Here is a 26269-nt window from a genome sequence, read left to right as displayed (position 1 = left end):
GTGAGAATGTGGAATTCGTTACCATAGGGAGTAGTTGAGGCCAACGGCGTTGATGCATTAAAGGAGAAGCTAGAATAACGTGAGGGAGAGAGGAATAGAAGGATATTTTGAGATAGGGTGAGATGAACTGGATAGGGAGGAGGCTCGTGTGGAGCATAAACACCAAGATAGACCAGTCGGGCCAAATAGTTTTTGCTGTGCTGTGAACTCTACACAATTCTGTATAGTTCCATTCACAAGTTCTCCACCATTTTATCTCAAACACCAGAAAACATGAAAATAGCTGCCCTTCATCCCTCTTCCACACCCAATTAGTCACTGCGCATTCCTAGCCTTTATGATGGTGTATGACAGGCAGTACTCCTTGCATACACACTGGTTAGTCACAACCAGGGTTGGATTTGTTGAAAGGGCTAGATGGAGTAAGATGGGAGGAGGCTCGTATAGAGCATGAACACCAGCTTGGACTCATTGGGCCAAATAGCCTGTTTCTGTGCTATAAAAATGGTGTAATGACTATGTCCTCTACACACTTATGTCTGGTTCTGACAGAATGTGGAAATCATGTTTGGAGACTGGACAGGGAGGAGGAGGGATACCAATGGCACAGTCAGCCAACCAAGATAAACAAATAGAATAGAATCATACAGCACTGAAGGAAGCCCTTTGCTGGCTCTTTGAAAGACTGATCCAATTAGTCTCTCACAATCCTGCCCTTTACCCATAGCCCTGCAAATTTCTCCTTTTCAAAGTATTGATACAATTCCCTTTTTAAAGTTACTGTTGAGTCTGCTTCGACCGTCTTGTCAGGCAGCCCATTACAGATCACAGCAATGCAATGTGAAAAGAAATGTCCTCTCATTCCCCTCTGGTTCTTTCACCAGTTACCTTCAATCTGTGTCCCCCTGGTTACTGACCCTCCTATCACTGGAAACCGTTTCTCCCTATCAACTCTTATCAACATTCCTCATGGAGACCTGTTGACCGAAGTTGCAACAGAGCTCCCTCTGCACTTTTCCACAACATATTGGATCAGCAATGTTGTGCTCCGATAGCCAAATAAAAATGCTAATGATCCTACCCAGGCTACCAAGTGTTTGCATTGCTGGACTATTGCCCCAGGTTATTGCCTGGTGTTTGTGCTATATCTAAGGTCTGCAAAGGGCACAGCCTTCATCTCTTGTGGAAAGCCTTTTTAAAATCACAACCAAAGACCACAGCCAATGCTTTGAATTGCAAGTCCTGAACATTGAAAAAGATTTAACAAGGTGGGCCTGATGTATTCAGGAGTTTCAATTAGGGAGGCCCATTCAATGAAACCAGTCATGGGGAGATGGTGGTGTGATGGTATCGTCACTGGACTAGTAATCCAGAGGCCCAGGTGAATTCTCTGGGGACATGGGTTCAAATCCTACCACGGCAGCTGGTGGAATTTAAATTCAGTAAACAAACCAGGAATTGAAAACTAGTGTCAGTAATGATGATCATGAAACCATCATCATCGATTGTCGTAAAAGGTCATCTGGTTCACTAATGTCTATTAGGGTAGGAAATCTGCCATCCTTACCCAGTCAGGCCTACATGTGGCTCCAGACACACAGCAATGTGGTTGACTCTTAACTGCCCTCTGAAATGGTTGAGCAAGCCACTCAGTTCAAGGGCAATTAGGGATGGGCAACAAATGATGGCCACATCTCATGAAAGAATAAAGAAAAATAAAAGATCGCGGGGCACCTATCATCTGCGATGTCATAGCTGTTGATGGGCCCACTCTGATCTTTAGGACACTGAGCCTATTGAAAAATTAGCTGATTATGATGATGTTGAGATTGTCCGGGCTGCTCTTTTACAAAGAGATGATCAAATGGGTCAAAAGAGCTTCTTCAACTGCACCCTGTGTGCAACCAAGTTGTCACTCAAATAATCTATTTCCATGAATTGACAATATTTGAGCAATTCCCATGTGCTGTCAATTAATGAAGTAAACCCTGCGGCCAGGAACGCTAATTAATTCCAGACTCTTCGTCAGGGCCAAATGCTTAAGTGTAGCTTTTGACCGAACGTGATCCGATCTCTTTTTAAGCACGGCTTCAGTTTAGAGTTAACCCTCCATGCCACAGAGGCAACCCCGGAGGTTGTGCCAGAAACAAATCAGCCAGCCCCTGTTCTGTTGAAGGGTCATTCGGACTCGAAACATTAACTATGCTCCTCTCCGCAGATGCTGCCAGACCTGCTGGGTTTTTCCAGGTATTTTTGTTTTTGCCCCAAAGGATCCGTGCCTTAATCGCGATCCAAACCGCGTTGGGAAAGGTTTTTAGCCAATGTGGGCTGAGGTGGCAAGGTCAGCACAGTGGTTTCACATGCACTACCAAAAGTACTGGCGGTCACTACAAAAGTCCTGTTTGTGATTATCTGCAGGCCGCACACACTCAACAAACTCCCCACACACACTACCTGTCGCCCTTGAAAGAATAGCCACTGGCTATTCTTCATACAAATGCACTTGTTTAATTTGGATCCAGTGCAGTCTTGGCGCGGAGATCCTGCTCTCTATGACATCAGGACCTAAGTTGCAGAACTACTTCCTGCATTATCAATGCAAAATTAAGTGTTGCTCTGTCCTGAGTAAATGGAACATTGGATATTGAGGGGCTTCCAATTGGAAAATTAGCTGGATTTTAAAAACTAATTCATGGGATGTGGCCGTCGCTGGCTAGGCCAGCATTTATTGTCCATCCCTAATTGCCCTTGAGAAGGTGGTAATGAGCTGCCTTCTTGAACCGCTGCAGTCCCTGTGGTATAGGTATACCCACAGTGCTGTTGGGGAGGGCGTTCCAGGATTTTGAAGCAAGACAGTGAGGTCAGGGGTTGAGTGGCCCTGGCAAAACCCAAACTGAATGTCAGTGAGCAGGTTATTGCTAAGCAAGTGCCACTTGATAGCACTGTTGATGACCCCTTTTATCACTTTACTGATGATGGAGAGTAGATTGATGGGATGGTAATTGGCTGGGTTGGATTTGCCCTGCTTTTTGTGTACAGGACATATCTGGGCAATTTTCCAGATTACCGGGTAGGTGTCAGTGTTGTAGTTGTATAAACTATTTTTGATTGCAGATTACGGAATGTTAGATTTAAAACTGAGGCCTAGTCTGACCTTTGAGGTGAATCCCCAACATTATTTCAAAGTTCAGCTGAGGAGCTCTTCCTGATGCCCTGATCAACATTTATAGAAAGGACAGAATCACAGAATGGTTACAGAACAGAAGGAAGCAATTCGGCCCATCATATCTGTGCTGGCTCTCCTGAAGGAGCAATTTATCCAGTAGCGTTCCCACCTCCCCATAACCCTGCACATTCTTCCTTTTCAGATAGTTATCCAATTCCCTTATGAAAGCTTCGATTGAATCTGCCTCCACCACACTCAGGCAGCGCGTTCTAGATCCTAACCACTCCCTGCATGAAAAAGTTTTTCTTCATGTCATCATTGCTTCTTTTGCTAATTAGCTTAAACTTGTTCCCTCTCATTCTCGATCCTTCCACCAATGGGAAACATTTTTCCCCATCTACTTGGTCCAGTCTCCTCATGATTTTGAATGTCTCGATGGAAATCTCCCCTCAAATCTTCTCCAAGGAGAACAGTCCTAACTTCTCCAATCTATCCATGTAACTGAAGTTCCTTATCCCTTGAACCATTCTCATGAACCTTTCTTGCACTTCCTCTAACGCCTTCACATCCTTCCTAAACTATGGTGCCCAGAACTGGACACAATACTCTGCTTGAGGCCAAACCAGCGTTTTATGCAAGTTTAACATTACCCCCCTGCTTTTGTACTCTACTACCCTATTAATACAGCCTAGGCTGCTGCCTGCTTTATTAACCGCGCTCTCAACCTATCCTGCCACCTTCAATGATTTAAGTACATGGCTCCACTCCCACATCCCTTTGACGATTTGCACCCTTTATATTGTCTCTCCGCATTCTTCCTTCCAAAATGAATGATCCCTCAACCAACATCATTAAAACAGATTACCACACTGCTATTTGTGGGAGCTTGCTGTGTGCAAATTGACTGCCATGTTTCAAATGTCACAACAACTTCAAAAGTACTTCATTGGCTGTTAAGTGCTTTGGGACATCCTGAGGTCATGGAAGGTGCTGTATAAATGCAAGAGAACCACTTGTGAATGTTTCAGCTGTTTTCCATAAGCAGATTTCAAGATCGATTGTGCTTCTTGTGGCGACAATGAGAGGGTCCAAGGCTTCTAGCAGAGGACACCACCCAAAAGTGAAAGAGTAGGCAAGGAGATGGGAAATAGTGAGTAAGATTAACTTGGGGTTTAAAAGAATGAAGGAGGAAGAAAAAGTTTCAGAGCAACAAGAAGCTCCACAGCTTTTTAATTCCTCAAAGACTGAGTTAGAAGACAGAAAATGTGATGACTGAGGTTGCACTGAGTAGGAGCAACTTGTCTCAGATGGCAAGAGTGGAGCTGGAGGGCGTCATCACAACTGGGTGGAGTAGTAAAGCCTTTGATAGACTCAGGTTTTCTCGAAAGTATCAACATGAAGGAATAAACTTCAGTTGTGTCTGAGGCATATAAAAAATTTTAATCTTTATTTTCTCAAAAGGAAAATCTTCACATGTAATAGTTGCAATGATATCACCTGTTTACTGATACTTTTACAAACTCACTTCCTGACTCCCCAAAGCCTGTCCACCATCTACAAGACACAAGTCAGGAGTGTAATGGAAGACTCTCCACTTGCCTGGCTGATTGACACCATCCAGGACAAAGCCGGCCACTTGATTGGCACCCCATCCACAAACATTCAGTCTCTCCACCACCGACACACAGTGGCAGCAGTGTGTGTACCATCTACAGGATGCACCTCAGCAAGTCACCAAGACACTTTAGACAGCACCTTCCAAACCCGCGACCTCTACCACTTAGAAGGACATGGGCAGCAGACATATAGGACATAGGCAGAGGTTGTAGCAAGCAGAGTTGATAATGGGGAACCGGTAGATGTAGTGTATTTGGATTTCCAGAAGGCTTTCGATAAGGTGCTACATAAAAGGTTATTGCATAAAATAGGAGCTCACGGTATTGGAGTAAGGTATTAGCATGGATTGAGAATGGGTTAACGCACAGAAGACAGATGTTACTAGTGGAGTGCTACAGGGATCAGTCCTGGGGCCTCAAATATTTACTATCAATATTAATGACTTGGAGGAGGGGGCAGAGTGCAACGTATCCAAATTTGCTGATGATACAGAAATAGGTGGGAAGGCATGTTGTGATGAAGACATAAGGAACCTGCAAGGGGATATAGAGAAGTTGAGTGAATGGGCAAAAACTTAGCAGATGGAGTTTAATGTAGGCAAGTGTGAGGTCATGCACTTGGTAGGATGAATCAAAAGACAGATTATTATTTAAATGGGGAGAGTCTCCAAAAAAGTGCAGCACAGAGGGATCTGGGTGTTCTTGTGCATGAAACACAAAAAGTTAGCATGCAGATGCAGCAAGTAATTAAGAAGGCACATGAAATTTTGGCCTGTATTGCCAGGGGGTTCGATTTAAAAATAGGGAAGTCTTGTTACAATAAGTCGTCCTTACAAATATATGGGGGCCAGTGTCAAAATTGGGAGAGCTGTCTCTCAGACTAGTCAAGTGACAGCCTGACATAGTCATTCTCATGGAATCATTTCCAGACACCACCATCATCATCATTCCTGGGTATGCCCTGTCCCACCGGCAGGACAGGCCGAGCAGAGGTGGCAGCACAATGGTATACAGTCAGGAGGGAATTGCCCTGGGAGTCCTCTACATCGATTCCGAACCCCATGACATCTCATGGCATCAGGTCAAACATGGGCAAGGAAACCTCCTGCTGATTACCACGTACCGCCTTCCCTCAGCTGATGAATCAGTGCTTCTCCATGTTGAACACCATTTGGAGGAAGCACTGAGGGTGGCAAGGGCGCAGAATGTTCTCTGGGTGGGGGACTTCAATGTCCATCACCAAGATTGGCTTGGTAGCACCACTACTGACCGAGCTGTCCGAGCCCTAAATGACAGAGCTGCTGGGCTGGGTCTGTGGCAAGTGGTGAAGGAACCAACGGCAGGTGGTGAAGGAACCAACAAGAAGGAAAAACATACTTGACTTCATCCTCACCAACCTGCCTGCTGCAGATGCATCTGTCTATGACAGCATTGGTAGGAGTGACCACCGCACCGTCATTGTGGAGTTGAAGTCCCGCCTTCACATTGAGGATATCTTCCATTGAGTTGCTAAATGGAATAGATTTCGAACAGATCTAGCAACTCAAGACTGGGCATTCATGAGGCACTGTGGGCCATCAGCAGCAGCAGAATTGTACTCGAACACAATCTGTAACCTCATAGCCTGGCATATCCCCCACTCTACCATTACCCTCAAGCCAGGAGATCAACCCTGGTTCAATGAAGAATGCAGGAGGGCATGTCAGGAGCAGCACCAGGCATACCTGAAAATGAGGTGTCAACCTGGTGAAGCTGTAACACAGGATTACTTGAGTGCCAAACAGCATAAGCAAGTGATAGACAAAGCTAAGCGATCCCACAACAACAGATCTAAGCTCTGCAGTCCTGCCACATCCAGTCGTGAATGGTGATGGACAATTAAACAACTCACTTGAGGAGGAGACTCCACAAATATCCTCATCCTCAATGATAGAGGAGCCCAGCACATTAGTGCAAATGATAAGGCTGAAGCATTTGCTACAATCTTCAGCCAGAAGTGCCGAGTGGATAATCCATCTTGGTCTTCTCCAGAAGTCCCCAGCATCACAGATGCCAGCCTTCAGCCAATTCGATTCACTCTACATGATATCAAGAAACGGCTGAAGGCACTGGATACTGCAAAGGCTATGGGCCCTGACAATATTCCGGCAATAGTGCTGAAGACTTGTGCTCCAGAACTTGCCATGCCCTTAGCCAAGCTGTTCCAATACAGCTACAACACTGGCACTCACCAGCTATGTGGAAAATTTCCCAGGTATGTCCTGTACACACAAAGCAGGACAACAAATCGAACCCAGTCAATCGTCGCCCCACCAGTCTACTCTCAATCATCAGTAAAGTAATGGAATGGGTCATCAACAGTGCTCATCAATGACCTTCCTCCCATCATAAGGTCAGAAGTGGGGATGTTCACTGATGATTGCACAATGTTCAGCACCGTTTGCGACTCCTCAGATACTGAAGCAGTCCAAGTCCAAATGCAGCAAGACCTGGACAATATCCAGTGGCAAGTAACATTCACGCCACACAAGTGTCAGTCAATGATCATCTCCAACAAGAGAGAATCCAACCCTCGCCCCTTGATGTTCAATGGCATTACTATCACTGAATCCCCTATTATCAACATCCTGGCGGTTACCGTTGACCAGAAACTGAACTGGACTAGCCGTATAAACACTATGGCTAAAAGAGCAGTTTGGAGGCTAGGAATCCCACGACAAGTAACTCACCTGACTCCCCAAAGCCTGTCCACCATCTACAAGGCACGAGTCAAGAGTGTGATGCAATGCTCTCCAATTGCCTGGATGAGTGCAGCTCCCACGACACTCAAGAAGCTTGACACCGTCCAGGACAAAGCAGCTGACTTGATTGGCATCACATCCAGAAACATTTACTCCCTCCACCACCGACGCACAGTAGCAGCAGTGTGTACCGTCTATAAGATGCACTGCAGGAATTCACCAAGGCTCATTAGACAGCACCTTCCAAACCCACAATCACTACCATGTAGGAGGACAAGGGCAGCAGATTGATGGGAACACCACAATTTGAAAGTTCCCCTCCAAGTCACTCACCATTCTGACTTGGACATATATTGCTGTTCTTTCACTGTTGTTGGGTCAAAATCCTGGAACTTCTTTCCTAACAGAATTTGGATGTACCTACACCACATGGACTGCAGCAGTTCAAGAAGGCAGCTCGCCACCACCTTCTTAAGGGTAACTAGGGATGGGCAATAAATACTAGCCCAGCCAGCGAAGCCCACATCCCATGAATGATTAAAAAAAAACTGTAACTGTACAGGGTGTTGGTGTGTCTGCACCTGGAGTACTGTGCACAGTTTTGGCCCCTGCATTTAAGAAAGGACATACTGGCATTGGAAGCAGTTGAAACAAGATTCGCTAGGCTGATTCCTGGGATGAAGGGGCTGACTTATCAAGAACGGCTAAACAGATTAGGCCTTTAATCATTAGTATTTAGAAGAATGAGGGGTGATCTTATTGAAACATATAAGGTTCTGAAGGGGCTTGACAGGGTAGATGTTGAAAAGATGTTTCCACTTGTGGGGGAATCCCGGCCTGGGGGCATAGTTACAGAATAAAGGGACATTCATTTAAAACTGAGATGTGAAGGAATTTCTTCTCTCAGCAGGTGGTGAATGTCTCAAATTCCTTATCCCAGATAGTTGTGAGGCTAGATGACTAAAGTATTTAAAGAGGAGGCAGATCGAATTTTGAAATATCGGGGTGTTAAGGGCTATGAGGAGCTGGCACGAAAGAGGAGTTGAGGCCTGGGACAGATCAGCCATAATCTTATTGAATAGTAGGACAGGCTTGAGGGGCCGAATGGCCTACTCCTCCTATTTCTTTTGTTCTTATGACACATGGGAACAGCACAACCTGCAAGTTCCCCTCCAAGTCATACACTATCCTGATTTGGAAATATATCGGTGGTTCCTTCACTGTTGCTGGATCAAAACCCTGGGACTCCCTTCCTAACAGCACTGTGGGTCTTCCTACACCACATGGACAACAGCAGTTCAAGAAGGCAGCTCACCACCCCCTTCTCAAGGTCAATTAGGGATGGGCAATAAATGCTGGTCTAGCCACATGCCCTGAATGAATATTAAAAAAACACTAGATGGCACATTTTATTTTGTTTTAATGTATTAACCTTCTAATATTTCCTCCCGATTTGCTGCCTATTCTGCAGTGAAGGTTCATGAAAATGGCTCAGGATAATGTTGCCCTTTCTCTTTTTCTTTCCACATTCACATTGCTGAAATCAGGGACTTGACCCTGCTGCAGGTTCTTCTTGTCTACTCTTATCAAAGCTGCCTTGAAATGTTGATTTTGGGGCTGTGTGAATAATGAAACATCAAGTCTTGTTTGAAGTGTGAGTATGAAACATTAGTTGTTTTAATGCATCGTCTCTGCTGTGATTTCAGATGCTTCAGCTTCGACTTGTAAAAGGGGGCTTCAGCTTCCTGGGGGTCAAACGGATTGCTGTGCTCAATGCTGCTTATCAAAGCACTCATCACAAGGAATACAAGCCCATCAAGAAGGTGATGGTGGCTAACAGAGGTAAGAGGGGAAACCTCCTTTCAAAGACAAAAAACTGGGGTTTGGCTGAGAAAACGTGCATCTTGGAGACCATTGGTTTTCAAAACTTGACCCAAGTACATTCCAATTGAGATGTTCCAGATGAGTAAAGGATTCAGTAGGGTTGATGGAGACAAGCTATTTCCTCTGGTGGATGGAGGGAGTCCAGAACCTTAAAATTAGAGCTGGACCATTCAGGGTAGGGTTGGGAAACCTCCAGGATCGGCCTCGAGTCTCCAGGAATCGAAGCTCAATCTCCAGGACACTGCTGCATGCAACCCCAGAGAAAAATCATTGGGACATGATAAAAGATTGTTATTTTTGTTATTTTCTTTGAACACATCTCGCTGCCAGAGATAAAAATATTGAAAATGGGAAAAGCAGGCTATTTGGCTGACAGTCAAACATCATCCAGTTGGGTAATAAACCTTATTGCTTTCCACTTGACGTAGGGAGGCGTCACAAGGATGGATGTGTTGGCTGACTAATGTCTGGAATGTGGTGACAAGTCATGTGATGAAACCTCCAGCAATGCATTTAATTATAGTTGGCAACCCTAGTTCAGGGGTGATGTCAGGAAGCACTTTCTCACACAAAGGGGAGTGAAAATCTGCCCCCCCCCCACCCCCCAAGAAAACTGTGAGGCAATTGACAGTTTCAAAACTGACGTTGATAGATTTCTATTGGACAAGGTTATTAAAGGATACAGAACCAAGGTGCAGTAGATGGAGTTAGGATACAGATCAGCTATGATTTAGTTGAATGTTGGAACAGGCGCAAGGGGCTAAATGGCCTCCTGACGTTCCTAATTGCTTGATTTAGGGACCATGTACGAGCATTAGAAAGCAGCATTTTTTGTAGTGAAAGCAAGGGCCATACCAAGTAGCCGTAGTGCGTTTAGCGTCTGCTGTGGCTTCTCATCAGACTCAATGAGGACTTGAAAAGTGTTAAAGGGCCCGGATGAATTTAGAAAAGATAAATTTCATCTGAAGAAGGGTCTGAAGAAAGGTCATACGGACTCGAAACATCAACTCTGTTTCTCTCTCCACAGATGCTGTCAGACCTGCTGAGATTTTCCAGAATTTTCTATTTTTGTTTCAGATTTCCAGCATCCTCAGTATTTTGCTTTTAAATTATATCTAACTTGGCAGAATCAGTGAAGTGATGGGCAGAGGAGGATCATAGTTGTTAATTTCCAGGTTGTACATGATATCCTTCCAGCCAAAAGATTGACAGCTTAATATTAAATTACATTGAACAGCAGACAAGCTCATGGCATGAGTAAGAAATCGGTTGGTTGGTGGGAGGCAGAGTGTTGGGGGTGAAAGGGATATTTTCAGGTTGGCAAACAGGGATAAACTCTCCCAGATGGATACTGAGGCCACAGCTTTTCATTCCGTGCTTTAATGACCTGGATTCGGGACCAGAGGGAGGAATATTCAACCTTGCAAAGCCAGAAGTGTAGCCATTTGTGCGGAGAACAGAAAATTGAGCACGGACATGTAGAGAATGATGGCAGGGGCAAGGTTAGGTAGCAAAGTGTGAGATTGGGAAGAGTGGAATACATCCCAACTGGAGAAGTAGATCAACAAAAGAATTTCAGGAGCCAGGTATATTGATCATTCGAAGCAGTAAGTTAATGGAACATGAAGGCAAGGAAGTAACCCTGTGGTTGTATGGGGTGCTGTGTAACGTTCATATTTGGAGACCCATTCAGCTTGGGAAGAATGCACCAGTGTTAGAAGAAGCTCAGTCATTATTTATAAGAATGGTAGCTGCAGAAGATCAGCTTCAGAAATCAGATGAACTTAGTAGAATCAGACCACACCGAAGGAGGCTGTTCGGCCATCGTGCCTGTGAAAGAGAGAGCCAGCCAACTAGTCCCACTCCCTTGCTCTTTCCCCTTAGCCCTGCAAATATTTTCCCTTCGAGCATTTATCCAATTCCCATTTGAAAGTTACTATCGAATCTGCTTCCACCAACCTTTCAGGCACCGCATCCCAGATCACGACAATTCGCTGTGAAAGAAAAAATTCTCCACTCATTGGTTCCTTTGCCAATTATTTTAAATCCAAGGGCAGGATTTCATGGCCCCTCCCGCCGGTGGGATTTTCCAGTCCTGCCGAAGTCAGTGGACTTATGAATGGCTAACCGCCTTTTACAGCCCCGCCCCTGCCGAGACAGGGCTATAAAACCCCGCCCCATGTCCTCTGATGAAGTCAAGTAAGGTGAATTGAAATTACGAGAGACTCGAGGGATGGCATCAGAGAGGTGTGCATTGGGACACTGGAAGGATAATGGAAAGGGTCTCATCAGGACTAGGTATTAATGGAGTCTGGAGGGTGGCAGGATTTCACTGACCTAGGGCAGTGGAAACCTGGGGGCAATTTTAACTTAACCCCGCCAGTTGGGAATCTGACCTGATTGTGTGGAGGACTGTTGTTTTTTTACACCCTGCCCAATTTGACCAGGACCCGATGGTCAATTAAAGACAGACCTTAAAACAAGTGCAGTTTATTCACCCATGTTGTGTGATGTTGCAGTGATGAACAAGGCTGTGGTATTTTCTGCCTACCTCTCAGTTCCTTTCTACTCACAGTTTATTCTTACAGATTGTGAATTGTTCCTGAATAAATTCAATTAATGCCATGATTTCCAAAAGTTTTGTAACTTTTTCAAGCTGTATCCCCATGTCAGATACAGAGCTTTTAACTTCCTACATCTCACAAATTGTTCCTCTCTCACTATTGGATTTGGATGGAATGTAAGACTGGTGTTAGCCCTGATCCCATCTGTTTCCCGACAGGTGGGTTTGGTTAACATTAACCCCCTGGTTTTGGCTGCCGTGATGGATTACACCCAGAAGATATTTCACTCAGATATTTGAAACTGCCCTCTGTCATTGAGGGTGACAGTTTTAACCAGCAAAACACTGGCGTGTTTGTTGAAGGCTCCAATGTGCATTGGATTCTGATGAAAAGTCATTTGGACTCAAAATGTTAACTGTATTCCTCTCCGGAGATACTGTCTGACATGCTGAGTATTTCCAGCTACTTTTGTTTTTGTTCCAATGTGCATTGTTTTCTTGAAAACAATGTCACTGTATTTCCTTTATCTAAATATTGGGAAGTGTAAGCCATTGTCTTCGGTCCCTGTTACAAAGACCTCCAACTCCATTTCTCTCCCTGGCAACTGTTTGAGGCTGAACCAGATCATCCGCAACCACTGAGGATAGTCTTGAACTTCAAAAGGACATAGACTTGTTGGTGGATTGGGCAGACAAGTGGCAGATAAAGTTCAATGCAGAGAAGTGTGAGTTGATTCATTTTGGCAGGAAGAGTATGGAGAGACAGTATAAAATAAAGGGAGAAACTCTAAAGGAGATGCAGGAACAGAGGGACCTTGATGTATATATACATATGTCATTGAAGATGGCAGGGTGTGTTGAGAGAAAAGTTAATAAAGCATATAGTATCTTAGGTTTTATTAATAGGGGCATTGAGTACAAGAGTAAGAAGATCATGTTAGGCCACATCTGGAGTACTGCATCCAGATCTGGGTGCCATACTTGAGGAAGGATACGAAGGTATTGCCAATTCACAAGAATGATTCCAAGGATAAAGAACTGTGGCTTTGAGGATAGATTGGAGAGGTTGGGACTCTTTTCCTTGGAGAAAAGAAGGCTGAGAGGAGACTTGATAGATGTATTCAAGATCCTGATGGCTATGGACAGGGTAAAAAGTGAGAAATTGTTCTCGTTCGAGAGAGTATCAAGAACCAGAGGACACAGATTCAAAATGATTGGCAAAAGGAGTTAGATTGATGTGAAGAAAATTTTTTTCACCCAGAGGGTGGTTGGAGTCTGGAATGAACTTCCTGAGAGGGTGGTCGAGGCAAGTTCGATCGAGATATTCAAGAGGGAATTGGATTGCTACCTGAAAAGAAAGGATGTGCAGGGTTACAGGGATAAGGCAGAGGAGTGTGACTGGGTAGAATGCTCTATCAGGGAGTCAGTGCAGACTTGATTGGTCGAACGGCCTCCTTCTACACTGTAAAGGTCCTGTGATCAGCCAAATTTCTCCCAGAGCCATTGGAACTGCAGGCATGGCCGAGCAAAGATGCAGAGCCAGATTGATTTAAAGAGTAAGGTATGAAAGGTAGCAGGTAGAACGTGAAAATTATGATCGGAGAGGAGTAACAAATCCAGGAGATTGGCTGGGTCATCAGACTGATCGGGATTATTGATTAGCTGTTTAAGATCATTCGCAATAGCAAACGGCTCAACATTAGCAGCTCAGTAGAGCAGATATGAAGCTACTGATTATAATCCTTTATTTCCTCCACACAATGCTGCAGGATAGCTTTGCTCACAAGCCTCTGTGGGAAACAATATACCACACTCGCATATAAAATGGTGGCAGACTGTTGCTGCAAGGGCAAACTGCCTTGCTTCCATGCTGTAGCCATGCCCTAGGACCTGTCTCATTGCTCCAAGTCCTTCTCCCTGCAGGGAATGTTCCTCATAGCTCACATCATCGTCCGTCTGCCTACGGAGTTTGCTCTATTGCATAGAGTAGCAAATGTTCTGCTAGCAACAACTTGAATTTATATAGTACCTTTAATGTTGTTTATATGTCCCAAGGTGCTTCATAAGCCTGCCGCAGACATGATGGGCTGCATGGGCTCTTTCTGCGCGGTAACTTTTCTATGGCTCTCTAAAAGCATTATCACACAACATTCGACACTGAGCCGAGATATAGGTGACCAAAGAGGTCGGTTTTAATGAGTGTCTTAAAAGGAAGAGCGAGAAGGAGAGAGGTTTAGGGAGAGAATTCCAGAGCTAAGGGCTCAGGCACCTGAAGGCTCAGCTGACAGTGACGGAGCGATTAAAATCAGCGATGTTCAAGGCCAGAATTGGGGGGGGGGGGCTGCAGCGATTTCTGAGTGTTGCAGGAGGCTACAGATATAGGGAGAGGCAAAGCCATGGAGGGATTTGAGCAAGCAAATGAGAAATTTGAAACGAGGCGTTGCTGGATCAGGAGAAAATGTAGGCTAGTGAACTCGAGTGGTGTGTTAACTGGACGTGGTACCATTTGGGAAGTGAGCAGCTGACTTTTGGGTGACCTCAAGCTTACGGAAGGTGCAAGATGGGAGGTCGAGCATCGGCACGGTCGATTCTGGAAGTTGCAAACAGCCTTGGATGCTAGGGAGTGGGATGGAGTTGGTGACTCGGGAACAGACAGTGTTCCTTTTCCAGTTTCTTCGGGGTTTCAGATGTCAAAATCATTTAAAACTGGGTGATGAAACTGTTATCTATATTATATTTCATGGCTTTTCCGGGAAATTGAGTTTTATGCTTCATAAAGTTACACTCTTTAAGTTTTATGGTGACCAATTCTATGCTCCCTAGACAGTCACACAGGGAGCACAAATAAACAAGAACATTAACATTTCTGAATGATAAACAGAATTGTGATTGATCTATAGAGTGGGAGGTTATAATCAGGAGAAAAATCTTAGAATATTGATGAAACAGAGAAGGCTAAGCAAATCTAACAAAGATTTTACTACTAGTTGTTGAGTCAGTAACTCAGATCCGGGCTGGGGGTGGGGGCAAATGATGACTATCTCCTAAAGGACAAGTAAAAAGAGATTGGGATTGCTTCACTTGAGTGGTTGTTGAGGCAGAGACTTGTAACATCATTTAAAGGGGAACTGGAAAAAGATTTTGTAAAGGAATAATATAGAAGGAGACCAGGAAGTAGGATTAAAGTAAGCAGCGCCTGTTGAAATGCTAGTCAGGGCAAAATGGCCTCCTTCCATGCCATTGTTTGTATGAGTCTGTACAAACTGTAAGGCATGAGTTGCAGTTTTAAACTTGAGTGTGACCCAATCCATTGATCCATTCAATACATCACCTGGGTCAAAAACAGGCAAAACGTCTATTTGTAGGTCAGCATGTAGGCACTAGCGTTTGGTGAAGGCTTTAAATGCTCTGCAAAATGCAGAGGTTTATTCACAGTTGCTGGTGCATCTAATATCTCCCAACCATGGCATGGTAACCTTTGAACCTTCGTTTCCTGTGTGGAGCAGCTGTGCTCTGCTTTTTCCCCTTGTTCAGAGTCACTGCGTAGACATCAGCATTACAGGACAGATAACTCAAGAGTGCAGTTGTGCTGAGGGCTCTTTTCAACACCCTTGATGCAGAGAGTCTGTGAGAAGCACGGTAAAGGTACTCATCGGGCTATGAACAGGCAGCACTCTGCTGCAACCCTCAAGTGTCTCATGATCACTCCCTGACCTATAGTTTTGTTGCATTTTTATTTTCCTGATTGTGTGGCTAAGATGGGGAACCGGATGCATTGAACATTGATGAATGAACCCAAAGGTTGCCACTTGGTTAGCCCAACAATCTGTGCCATCTGACTAGATGAAATTTTCACCCATCCACTTTCTGTCCTCTTTTCTTTTTATTTCTTTAGCAACTTGCATCACATCCTAGGTTTGTCCCCAGGTTTCTGGCCACCTATTTGAAGAACTAGGTTAGTCTCCCCCACTTCTGTGTGTCACAAATTTCTAAATGTCCATCTCAATGCCATCAATTTGTTCCATCACTGAGCTAGTTGCTGTATTATCAATTGTAGAGACTTAATAAAGCTACTTGTCGGACCCCATCTGGAGCATCTCTGTTCAGTCCTGCGCATCGCACTCAGGAAGGATGTATTGTCCTTGGAAGGGGTGCAGTGCAGAATCACAGAATGATAATAGAGCAAAATGCCAAAAAGTATCAGAGTATGAAAATAGGTTGCTTTGACTAGGCTTGTATTCCCTTGAGCATAGAAAATTAAGTATTGAAATGTTTAAAATTATAAAAGGAATTTAGTAGTATAAAACTTGAGAATTGTTGAAAAAAGACATGTTGTCGAAGCTTTTCATCTTGCACTCATCAGGGCAATTCACAAGAATACCAAGTTCTGAAGGGAACAGTAATTTATACTGCATGAGAAGAGACTACTGATTGGTTGGCAGATGGACTCTGATTGGCAGAGGCGTTGCCATGGAGAATGCATAACTGATAACTGACAGTTAACTGCCAAGCTTTGTTTAAATTCAGACCAGGCACGTTGACTCTGATTGGCCAAAGCATTCCTTTGGGGAATGAACCAGAGAAGACAAAAATAACATTTCAACTAATCAAAATAGGTGACAGCCATTCCTTGGTTCATTCCCTAGGGCAATGCCTTCACCAATCACCTCCCTGGTTTGAACTTAAATAAAGCTTGGCAATTAACTGTTAGCTTATCAGTTAACTGGTGCATTCTCCGTTACAATGCCTCTACCAATCAGAGTCCACCTATCAGCACTCTCTTCTCATGCAGTATAAATTGTTGTTCCCTTCATAATTTGGTATTCTTGCGAATTGTCCTGATGAGTGCAAGATGAAAAGCTTCAACAACATGTGTCTTTTTATAGCAATATTAAAGGAATTGAAAGGGTAGATAGAGAGAAACTATTTCCTCTGATGGTGGTTTGGGGGCTGGGGGGGGTGAAGTCTGGAAAAAGGAAAGACTGGGGGTCAATAGAAAGTTTCAAGCCTCAGAGTGATATGTTTTTGTTCAGTAAAGGTGTTAGGGGATATGGAACCAAGTGGGAAAATAGAGTGAAGACACAGTTGTTTTCCCTTTATAGTCATATTCTTGCAAAATGCCCTGAGGAGTGCAAGACAAAAAGTTTAGACATGTCTCTTTTTGCATACTTAATGCATATTACTAAAGCAAACTTAATGACACAATACTTAAGACACAGTTCAAACAAAATCTAATTGAATGCTAGAATAGACCAGGTTCGAGGAGCTGAATGGCCTCCTCCTGTTCCTATGCTCTATGTAACATTTTCTTGTTATTTGTCTGATTAGGTGAGATTGCAATCAGAGTCTTCCGAGCTTGCACTGAGCTCGGGATTCGCACCGTGGCAGTTTATTCGGAACAGGACACAGGGCAGATGCACAGACAAAAGGCCGATGAAGCCTACCTGATTGGGAAAGGACTACCTCCTGTCCAAGCTTACTTACACATTCCTGACATCATTAAAGTAGCCAAGGCAAGTATTTTATTCAACTGTTCATGACTTGTAGTATTTGGATTAAAGTCATAAATCCCACATTGATGGTGAGGTTTTTTTCTGAAATGCAAACTGTCTTAGAGAATGATTGTTTTCAGGTTCACTTGTGGCCTACATTCCACACGGCCACAGAATCTAGGAAGCCTCAGGCATTAAAAAGTATTATGTAGATGTGTTTAGGAAATTAAGTTTAGTTTTCCTTTCCTTCTACTCTGCACGGGATGCTGTTGGGTTCATCAAATGTGAAATTCACAGGCCCCAAAACGTACAGGGAGGCAGAGAGGGAATGTGGTAGCACTGGCAAAGCTTAGCAAGGCTCAGGATGCGGAGGGCCTGCCGAATTCAACGGCAGGAACTGGTAATTTTTTTCTCTCCTGTTTTTTCATTGGAAGTTTGTACATGGGGACAAACAGCAACAGTGAGAGAGCCAACGGGGAGACAGAACCATGTGTAATTGGAAGATGGGTTCGACGAGGGTGTTGTTCATCGCCAGTCTTCTTCAATGCCTATGCAGAAGCAATGATCAAAGAAGTAAACTACTGCAGATGCTAGATATCAGAAATAAAAGCCGAAAGTGCTGGAAAAGCTGAGCAGGTCTGGTGGCATCTGTGGACAAAGAAACAAACGAGAGGGGAGGCAGTGGAATAGTGGTATTGTCTCTGGACTAGTATTCCGGAGAGCCAGAGTAATGCTCTGAAGACCCAGGTTCAAATCCCACCATTGCAGTTGTTGACATTTGAATTCAATAAACGGAAATCTGGAATTGAACCATTGCTGATTGTCATAAAGACCCATCTGGTTCACTAATGTTATCTAGGGAAGGAAATCTACCATCCTTACCTGGTCTGGCCGACATGACCCAGACCCACAGCAATGTGGTTGACTGTTAAAAATGCCCTCTGAACAAGGGCAATTAGGGATGGGCAATAAATGCTGGCCTAGCCAGTGATGCCTGCATCCCATGAACGGATAATAGAGAAAAAATTACTCTTCATCGGAACTGTTTGGACTTCCGAAGAAGAGACAAATTGGACAAAAATATATTAGCTGTCTCTCGCTCTCTCCACTGATGCTGCCATACCTGCTGAGCTTTTCCAGCACTTTCTATGAACAAAGAAGTGTTTGAAGACATAGAATCTGGAGTAAACATCGTGGGGTGGGTGGGTGGGGCAGGGGGTGGATGGTAGGAAAGATAGGGAAGTCAATGATAACATTAGTTAGATTTGCAGATGACAAAGCAAGTACAGCAGAAAGGTTACGAGGACTAGTGGATAGCCTAGTTACAGCAGCCATAAACTTTGGAATGAAAGTGAACCTTGGCAAAGCCAAAACAATGCATCTCTCAAAATCATCAAAAAACTATTCATGTATTCATAGAATGGAGAACTAGAATAGGTGCAAGAATTCAAGTGTTTAATAAGCATAACATGGAAGATGGAAGACGCAACAGAGAAATAAGAACAAGGATAATGAGAAAGGCCGTGTTTGGTAAGATGAGGCGGTTGCCAACCAGGAAGCTGAATAAACAGCTCAAGAAGTGACTTGTAAAGAGCTTGATTTGGAGTGTTATTTTGTATGGATGTGAGACTTGGACCTTACGGAAAGAGGAGACCCAACTTGCTGAATATCTTTGAAAAGTTCGTGGAGGATGGAAAGGATCTGTTGGGCGGAAAAAATAACAAATGATAAAGTGCTACGGAGAGTGAATGAACGAAGAAATTTGTTGAATGGAATTAGGAAATGGTAGAGAGACTGAGTAGGACACATCTTAAGAGGAAACGGACTAATAAGAGATGTGACACAGGGAAGATTCCAAGAGAGAAGAGGAAGGAAGAGAATATTAATGTTGGTTGGCTTGAAAATTGAAAGAAATTATTGGCAAATGAAAAGACTGGTACCGGACAGAAAGATATGGAAGGACCAGCACAAGCCAAGAAACTGCCATCAGGTAGAGCATACATGGCAGTGATGATGATTTCTCCTGTTTTTTTCTCTTCCGACAGTATCCAGCAATTTTTGGCGGGGAAGGCCAGAAAAATGGATCAGGGTGGAAAGAGAGGGGCAACCAGGAGAGGGCAAAGACCTGAGATAAGAGCATGAGGAGTTGGGGGTGGGGGGAGCTGGAAAAGAGGGAGGCAAGCAGGCGAGAAGGCTGGAGACAGGGGTTTCAGTGTATGGGATCGGTAAGGCTGGAGCTAGGGGCTTGACAATTGGTGACGAGGGAAGAGAAACAAGCAGGAGTGGGGAAGGCCGGAAAAGGCGGGAAGAGGAGCTATCGGAAGAGGCGGGGAGGCTGGGTCGAGGGGCTTGGGGAGGCTGGACAGCAGGTTCAGGAGGAAATCAACCCGACCTCTGATATTTTGGTCAGGCCTTGCAAAATGATTGATAAGTGATTGAGCGTTTCTCTCTTCACCCTGATTGAAATTAACTCCATTTGGCCTGGCCCAGTCTTCGTACTAAACGATTATTGTGCTGGTTGTTTTCAGGAAAATGAAGTTGATGCAATTCACCCAGGCTACGGATTCTTGTCGGAGAGAGCAGACTTTGCACAGGCCTGCGTGGATGCCGGGGTACGCTTTGTTGGACCCAGCCCGGAAGTGGTGCGCAGAATGGGCGACAAAGTGGAGGCTCGGGCCATCGCTATCGAAGCTGGTACCCGTCACAATACCTTAACTCTTTATTCTGTTTAGACCCGCTGGTATTCTTGCTTCCATTCCTGCCCACCCCCACCCCCCCGCCCTCCATCCTCCGCCCTCCCTGAGAGCGTGGGAGGTGCAGCTACAGTAAAATCCCGCCGTTCGCGAACTTCCTCTGTCGTGAATTCGATTATCCGTGAAAGCGTCTTTTACACCAGCTCACCCGTTGCGGGTCCGGATATGTCACTTATCCGTGGTTTTAAAAAATAAAAAACAGAAGCCATCTTTAGAAAATGCCGAAAAGAAACACCTAAATAAAGTTTAAAAAAAGGAACGTGTCCCTGATGTATTTCCTGCAGCAGAAAGTGCATTCTGCGCCTGCATCATCTGCTGTTGTTTGCTTGTGGGCGTTCTTCGTTGCTGCTATTTAATTCCCGATCACAGTCCACCTCCGCTCTCACCGCTCTCAAGTACTGTTAAGTATGACAAATATTACATTTTTCTTGTTGTCTTGTTTAATTAAACAATTTTCCCTGTAAATTTCTCTTTAAATTTATTAAAGACATAGTTCTTATTGCCTTTGGCCCTTTATACATGTAAAATTTTAGGATGGCTGGAATCTATCTAATTGGCTCCCATTGTAAAGTATGCTCGTCGTTCATGATTTCGCCATTTGTGAGGTTTCATGGGAACGTTCCCCCGTGAATAGCGGCACTTTACTATGCTGAAGATTACTGTTGTGGTCCTTTATGGAAAGTCAAACCCGTTTTACTGCGTTGGCATTAAGGTGTAACATTCTTCATGTTTTAATGTTGACTGTATCATTGGAAATAAGCAGGGGGCAGCGAAAAATCTTTTCCTCTCGAAAGTCTCAAGGTGCGGCTTTGTGTGTAAGATATGTATTCCTGTTGGTGCTGGCCTTGACAGTTCCTTCATTGGGACCTGTAATCTGCAACTGGTTTACTGCACTAATTTGTGCCCGTTGAAAAAGCTGCTGACAAGCTCCCCACCTTACAAGAACTTGCTCCACCAGTACATTCAGCCTTCAGTATGTTAATCCGGTACATGTGGACTGGTTGGGTGGACAGAAAAGAGGCAAATGGAATTCAACCCAGAGAAGCGTGAGGTGATGCATTTGGGTAAGTCAAACAAGGCAAAGGGTTATATAATACAATAGGATGATACTGAGAGGTGTAGCAGAAGTGAGGGACCATGGATTGAATGCCCACAGATCCCTGAAGGTAGCAGGATAGGTCGATGGTGGTTAAGAAGGCATATGGAATAATTTCCTTTATTAGCTGAGGCATAGATTATAAGAGCAGGGAAGTTTTGCTGGAACCATATGAAACATTAGGTAGGTCACAACTTGAGTACTGTGTGCAGTTTGGTCACCTCATCACAGAAAGGGTGTAATTGCATTAGAGAGGGTACAGAGGAGATTTAACATGGATGTTGCCAGGACTGGGAAATTGCAGATATGAGGAAAGATTGGATAGGCTGGTGTTGTTCTTCTTGGAATAGAGGAGGCTGAGTGGAGATTTGATTGAAATGTACAAAATTGTGAGGGGCCTAGATAGAGTGGATGAGAAACGTCTTTTTACCTCTGCAGAGAGGTCAATGATTAGGGGGCAAAGATTTAAAGTGATTGGTAGGAAGATTAGAGGGAAGTAAAGGAAAAATCTTGTCACCCAGAGGAATGTAGGGGTCTGGAACTCACTGTCTGAAAGGGTAGCAGAGGCAGAAACCTTCAACTCATTTAAGAGATGTCTGGATATGCACCTCAAGTGCTGTAACCTGTAGGGCTACGGACCAAATGTTGGAAAGTGGGATTAGGCTGGGTGGCTTGTTTTTCGGCCGGCGCAAATGCGATGGGCCAAGTGGCCTCATTCTGTGCTGTAAACTTTCTATGATTCTATGTGTAGCGCTGTGTGTAAGGGATACCTCTGCTAGGGCGAGTGACACTTACAGCTGTTGTCCTTTTCTCCCACCTCATTTTTGAATGCTTATCTGTTGCACCCAAGAGGGAAGGAGGGAAAATTGATACAGAACATTAAAGATTGTCCCTCTGTGCATGCTGCCTGGTGTCATGCTTTTCTCACATTTTGTGTGGTGATGCTGCTATGGTGCCACGGCTCTGCATTTCCCCAATCCTCAGTCTGTATTGCAGAGAAATTGCCAACTTTCCAACCAATCTCTGCTTCCCAGATTACTGCCAAATGTTGTTAGTGGTGGGTTAGTGCTCTTGCCTTGAGCAAGGAAAAACCCGTCAGGGTTGCTGCTCCGGACCCAGTAAATATGTGGACGTTTTTTTTTATTTGTTCACGGGATGTGGGCATCGCTGGCTGGGCAAGCATTTATTGCCCATCCCTAATTACCCTTGTTCAGAGGGCATTTAAGAGTCAACCACATTGCTGTGGTTCTGGAGTCACAAGTAGGCCAGACCAGCAGATTTCCTTCCCTAAAGGACATTAGTGGACCAGATGGGTTTTTACAACTATCGACAATGGTTTCATGGTCATCGTTAGACTTTTAATTCCAGATTTTCATAGAACTCATATTCCACCGCCTGCGGCGGGATTCAAACCCTGGTCCCCAGAGCATTACCCTGGAATACTAGTCTCTGGAATACTAGTCCAGCAACAATACCACTACGCCATTGTCTCCGCACAATCAGGGATTGGTCCTGGGATGTGACACTCCCTTGGTCGCGTAGCTGGCCCATATTCTGTGCTGAGGCTCGTTCATTGGCAGCCAGTTGGATGAAGCACTGAAAACTGGAGCCTAGAGATAAGACAGTGCCTGAAAGACAGAAGGATAATGGCTAGGAACAAAAAGATTTAAGGGTGAATGAAAAAAGAAAGTCGCAGATGGGTACAGGATAAGAAAAGTCATTGTACTATACTGCATTTGGCTAAATCCATAGAATCAGATAGCATAGAAAGAGGCCATGCGGCCCATCTTGTCTGTGCCAGCTCTTTGAGTTATCCACTTAACCCCTGCTCCTCTGCTATTTCTCCTTTTCAATCTTTATCCAATTCCCCTTTTGGAAACCTGAAATAGAGAACAATGCTGTTAAGTCTCTCGACTGCTTGCTCAGAACGTAAAGCTTGGAAAGCTGTTGTTCATCCATCACCCTAACAAGTGTAGTAAAACAAAGTGCTGGCTGATTGTCGAATACGTAGACACGTGATTTGTGGTGAACCTCTGGAGCTGATAAAATGGGAAGTGAGAGGTTTACAATGTTGTGGTTCAAAATGAAGCAATTTTGGCATTTTGCGTCAGATGGGCACATTGTCACTGAACAGCTCATCCTTTCTGCTGGCATTGTACCTCTCCATGCTGAATTTGTACTTGAACTTTTTTTTATTATTTCATGGAATCTGGGCATCGCCAGCATTTGTTGTCCATCCTTAATTACCCTTCAGGAGGTGGGTTACCCTTGAGCCACCTTCTTGAATTGTTGCATTCCATGTGGTGCAGGTACACCCACAGTGCTGTTAGGGAGGGATTTTGACCCAGTGACTGTGAAGGAACAGCAACATATTTCCAGGTCAATATGGTGTGCTATTTGGAGGGAGTGGTGTCCCCATATGCCTGCAACCCTTGTCCTTCTAGTTAGCAGAGGTCGCCAGTGCAGACGGTGATGTCAAAGGAGCCTTGGGGAGTTGCTGCAGTGCATCTTGTAGATTGTACACACTGTTGCCACTGTCTGTAGGTGGTGGAGGGAGTGAATGTTGAAGATAGTGGATGGAATGGTAATCAAATGGGCTGCTCTGTCCTGGATGTTGTTGAGCTTCTTGAGTGTTGTTGGAGCTGCACTCATCCAGGCAAATGGAGAGTATTCCATCAAATTCCTGACTTGCGTCTTGTAGACAGTGAACAGGCTTTCAGGAGTTGGGAGGTGAGTTACTTTGCAGAATTCCCAGCCTCCGACCTGTTTTGACTTGTCACCACAGCATTTATGTGGCTGGTCCAGTTACGTTTCTGGTCAATGGTAACCCTCAGGATGTTGATAGCTGCAAACAGCTTACAGAGCAGAAAGAACCAATGTTGCCCCATGGTGTGTGAGGGCAGGTTGGAGTTTGTTCTCGTGCTTCTCTAATGGCAAGATAGAGCGTCACTGGCCAGAACCTTAGGACCAAGTTCCCCACTTGTCACCTTAGTGCCAAGTGTACTGAGAGCCCCACTGTGAGAAAAGACCATCTTTGCGATGTTATGACAGGCTGGAGCATTTCACTGTCCTTTCACTCTTTAGGTGTGCCAGTTGTACCAGGCACTGCCACGCCCATAACGTCCCTGGCAGAGGCCCAAGAATTTGCCAACTCGTACAGTTATCCAATCATCTTTAAGGCTGCGTATGGAGGTGGTGGCAGAGGAATGAGAGTGGTTCGCAACTATGAGGTAAGCAGGCATGAGGTTTCAGGCGAGGCCTTCAACCCCACTGCCGTGACTTAAAAAATCAAACTGCTGAAAGATTAATTTAATAAGATTTATTGAAGTGGGACAGCGCAGCACTCTGCCTGATGTGCTGCCCCAGTTTACTTTATGCCCCTGTTTCCAGTACCGTGAATTAACAACTTCAGACACCGAGCAGACACCAAATACTTATCACCCAAGAAGAGAGGGGCATAAGCCAGAGATATCAAACAGTCCTAGGACTCCACCTGCCATTGATATCTCCTGCTGAGAGATAGCGAATTGCCCTGTTTCAATCTTACACTTCCGCACTGACTGAGTTCTCTTGTCTCACAGAAGCTTACAGAGTAGAAGGAGGCCATTTGGCCCACGATGCTAGTGCTGGCTCTTTGAAATACTTAGTCCCACCCTCCCCCCCCCCCCCCCCCCCGCCCCCCCCACCCCGTCCACTTTTTGTCCGTAACCCTGTCCAACTTCCTTTTCAAATAACTTATGGGATCAGCTTAGGTCACATTTTCAGTTGAGCGTATGTATTTCTTAATTTCAAGAACCTTGTATATTTATACAATAAAGAGTTCAAGCTAGGAGCTGTCTCCATGCTTGCTTGTGCATTTGGCTCTGTCCAACACTAGACTGGCCCCTAGGTGTGCATCATGTGTTCTTTTACATCATCGTGTGACCAGTACTGTTCTCAGTCCCACATTAATCCTGTTTGTGCCAGACCCTTATACTATAAGTGTCTGGGTCAGTGTGCAGATCTATGTGCACCATAGAAAATAGGAGCAAGAGGAGGCCATTCAGCCCTTTGAGCCTGTTCCACCATTCATTATGACCACGGCTGATCCTCTATCTCAACACCATACTCCCACTCTCTCCCTATACCCCTTGATACTGTTATTCCTACATGGGATGTTGGCGTCGCTGGCAAGGCCAGCATTTGTTGCCCATCCCTAATTGTCCTTGAACTGAGTGGCTTGCTTAGCCATTTAAGATTGCTAAGGATCTGGAGTCACATGTAGGCCAGACCAGATAAGCAGATTTCCTTCTGTAAAAGATACTGGTGAGCCAGCTGGGTTTTTATAACAATCGATGATGGTTATCATGGTCACCATTACTGAGACTGCCTTTATATTCCAGAGTTATTAATTATTACTAGCTGCTATGGTGGGATTTGAACCCATATCCCCAGAGCATTAACCTGGGCCTCTGGATTATTAGTCCAGTGACATTACCACTATGCCACGATCTTCCCATCTCCACCATCAAAAATTTTCATCAATTGGGTCACGTCTTAACCTTCTGTGTTCCAAGGAGATCAGCCCAAACTTTTCCAACCTCTCATAATTGAAGTCTCTTATCCCTGGTAAGATCCTGGTAAACCTCCTCTGCACCTTTTCTAAGGCCTTACATCTTTCCTGAAGTTGGGGCCCATAAACGTCCACAATCCTCCAACTGATACTCCTAACTAGTCATTTATAAACTAACCAGTAATTTATAAAGTTCTGGCAGAATCCCTTTGCTTTTATGTTTTGTGCCTCAATGTGTTAACCCATCTGCTTATTGAACCATCTTATTAACTTACCCTGTCACCTTTAAGGATTTGGGTGTATGGAGATCAAGGTCTTTCTGCTCAAAATGGTGCCATTTATAGTATACTGCCTTATTTCCCTATGAGTCCTCCCAAAGTGTGTCATTTCACACTTCTCTATGTTG

At 44.6% G+C, this 26269-nt stretch overlaps 1 protein-coding gene across 3 annotated transcripts in view; it reads left to right on the top strand.

The window, feature by feature from the left end:
- The window catches only part of LOC121274602 (pyruvate carboxylase, mitochondrial-like), a 1197472-nt gene that overhangs the window by 68222 nt on the left and 1102981 nt on the right, over nt 1–26269 (top strand). For all 3 annotated transcript variants that reach the window (XM_041181940.1, XM_041181941.1, XM_041181942.1), the window contains exons 3-6: nt 9230–9365; nt 17299–17483; nt 19991–20156; nt 24396–24541. In XM_041181940.1, coding sequence (XP_041037874.1) covers nt 9230–9365; nt 17299–17483; nt 19991–20156; nt 24396–24541 — 633 coding nt within the window. The remainder of the gene's footprint in view (nt 1–9229; nt 9366–17298; nt 17484–19990; nt 20157–24395; nt 24542–26269) is intronic.

Source organism: Carcharodon carcharias (assembly GCF_017639515.1).
Source record: "Carcharodon carcharias isolate sCarCar2 chromosome 37 unlocalized genomic scaffold, sCarCar2.pri SUPER_37_unloc_1, whole genome shotgun sequence".
In the NCBI taxonomy this organism is placed as follows: domain Eukaryota; kingdom Metazoa; phylum Chordata; class Chondrichthyes; order Lamniformes; family Lamnidae; genus Carcharodon; species Carcharodon carcharias.
The sequence above is the reverse complement of the archived record's forward strand: the minus strand, read 5'-3'. Positions and strand labels throughout refer to the sequence as shown.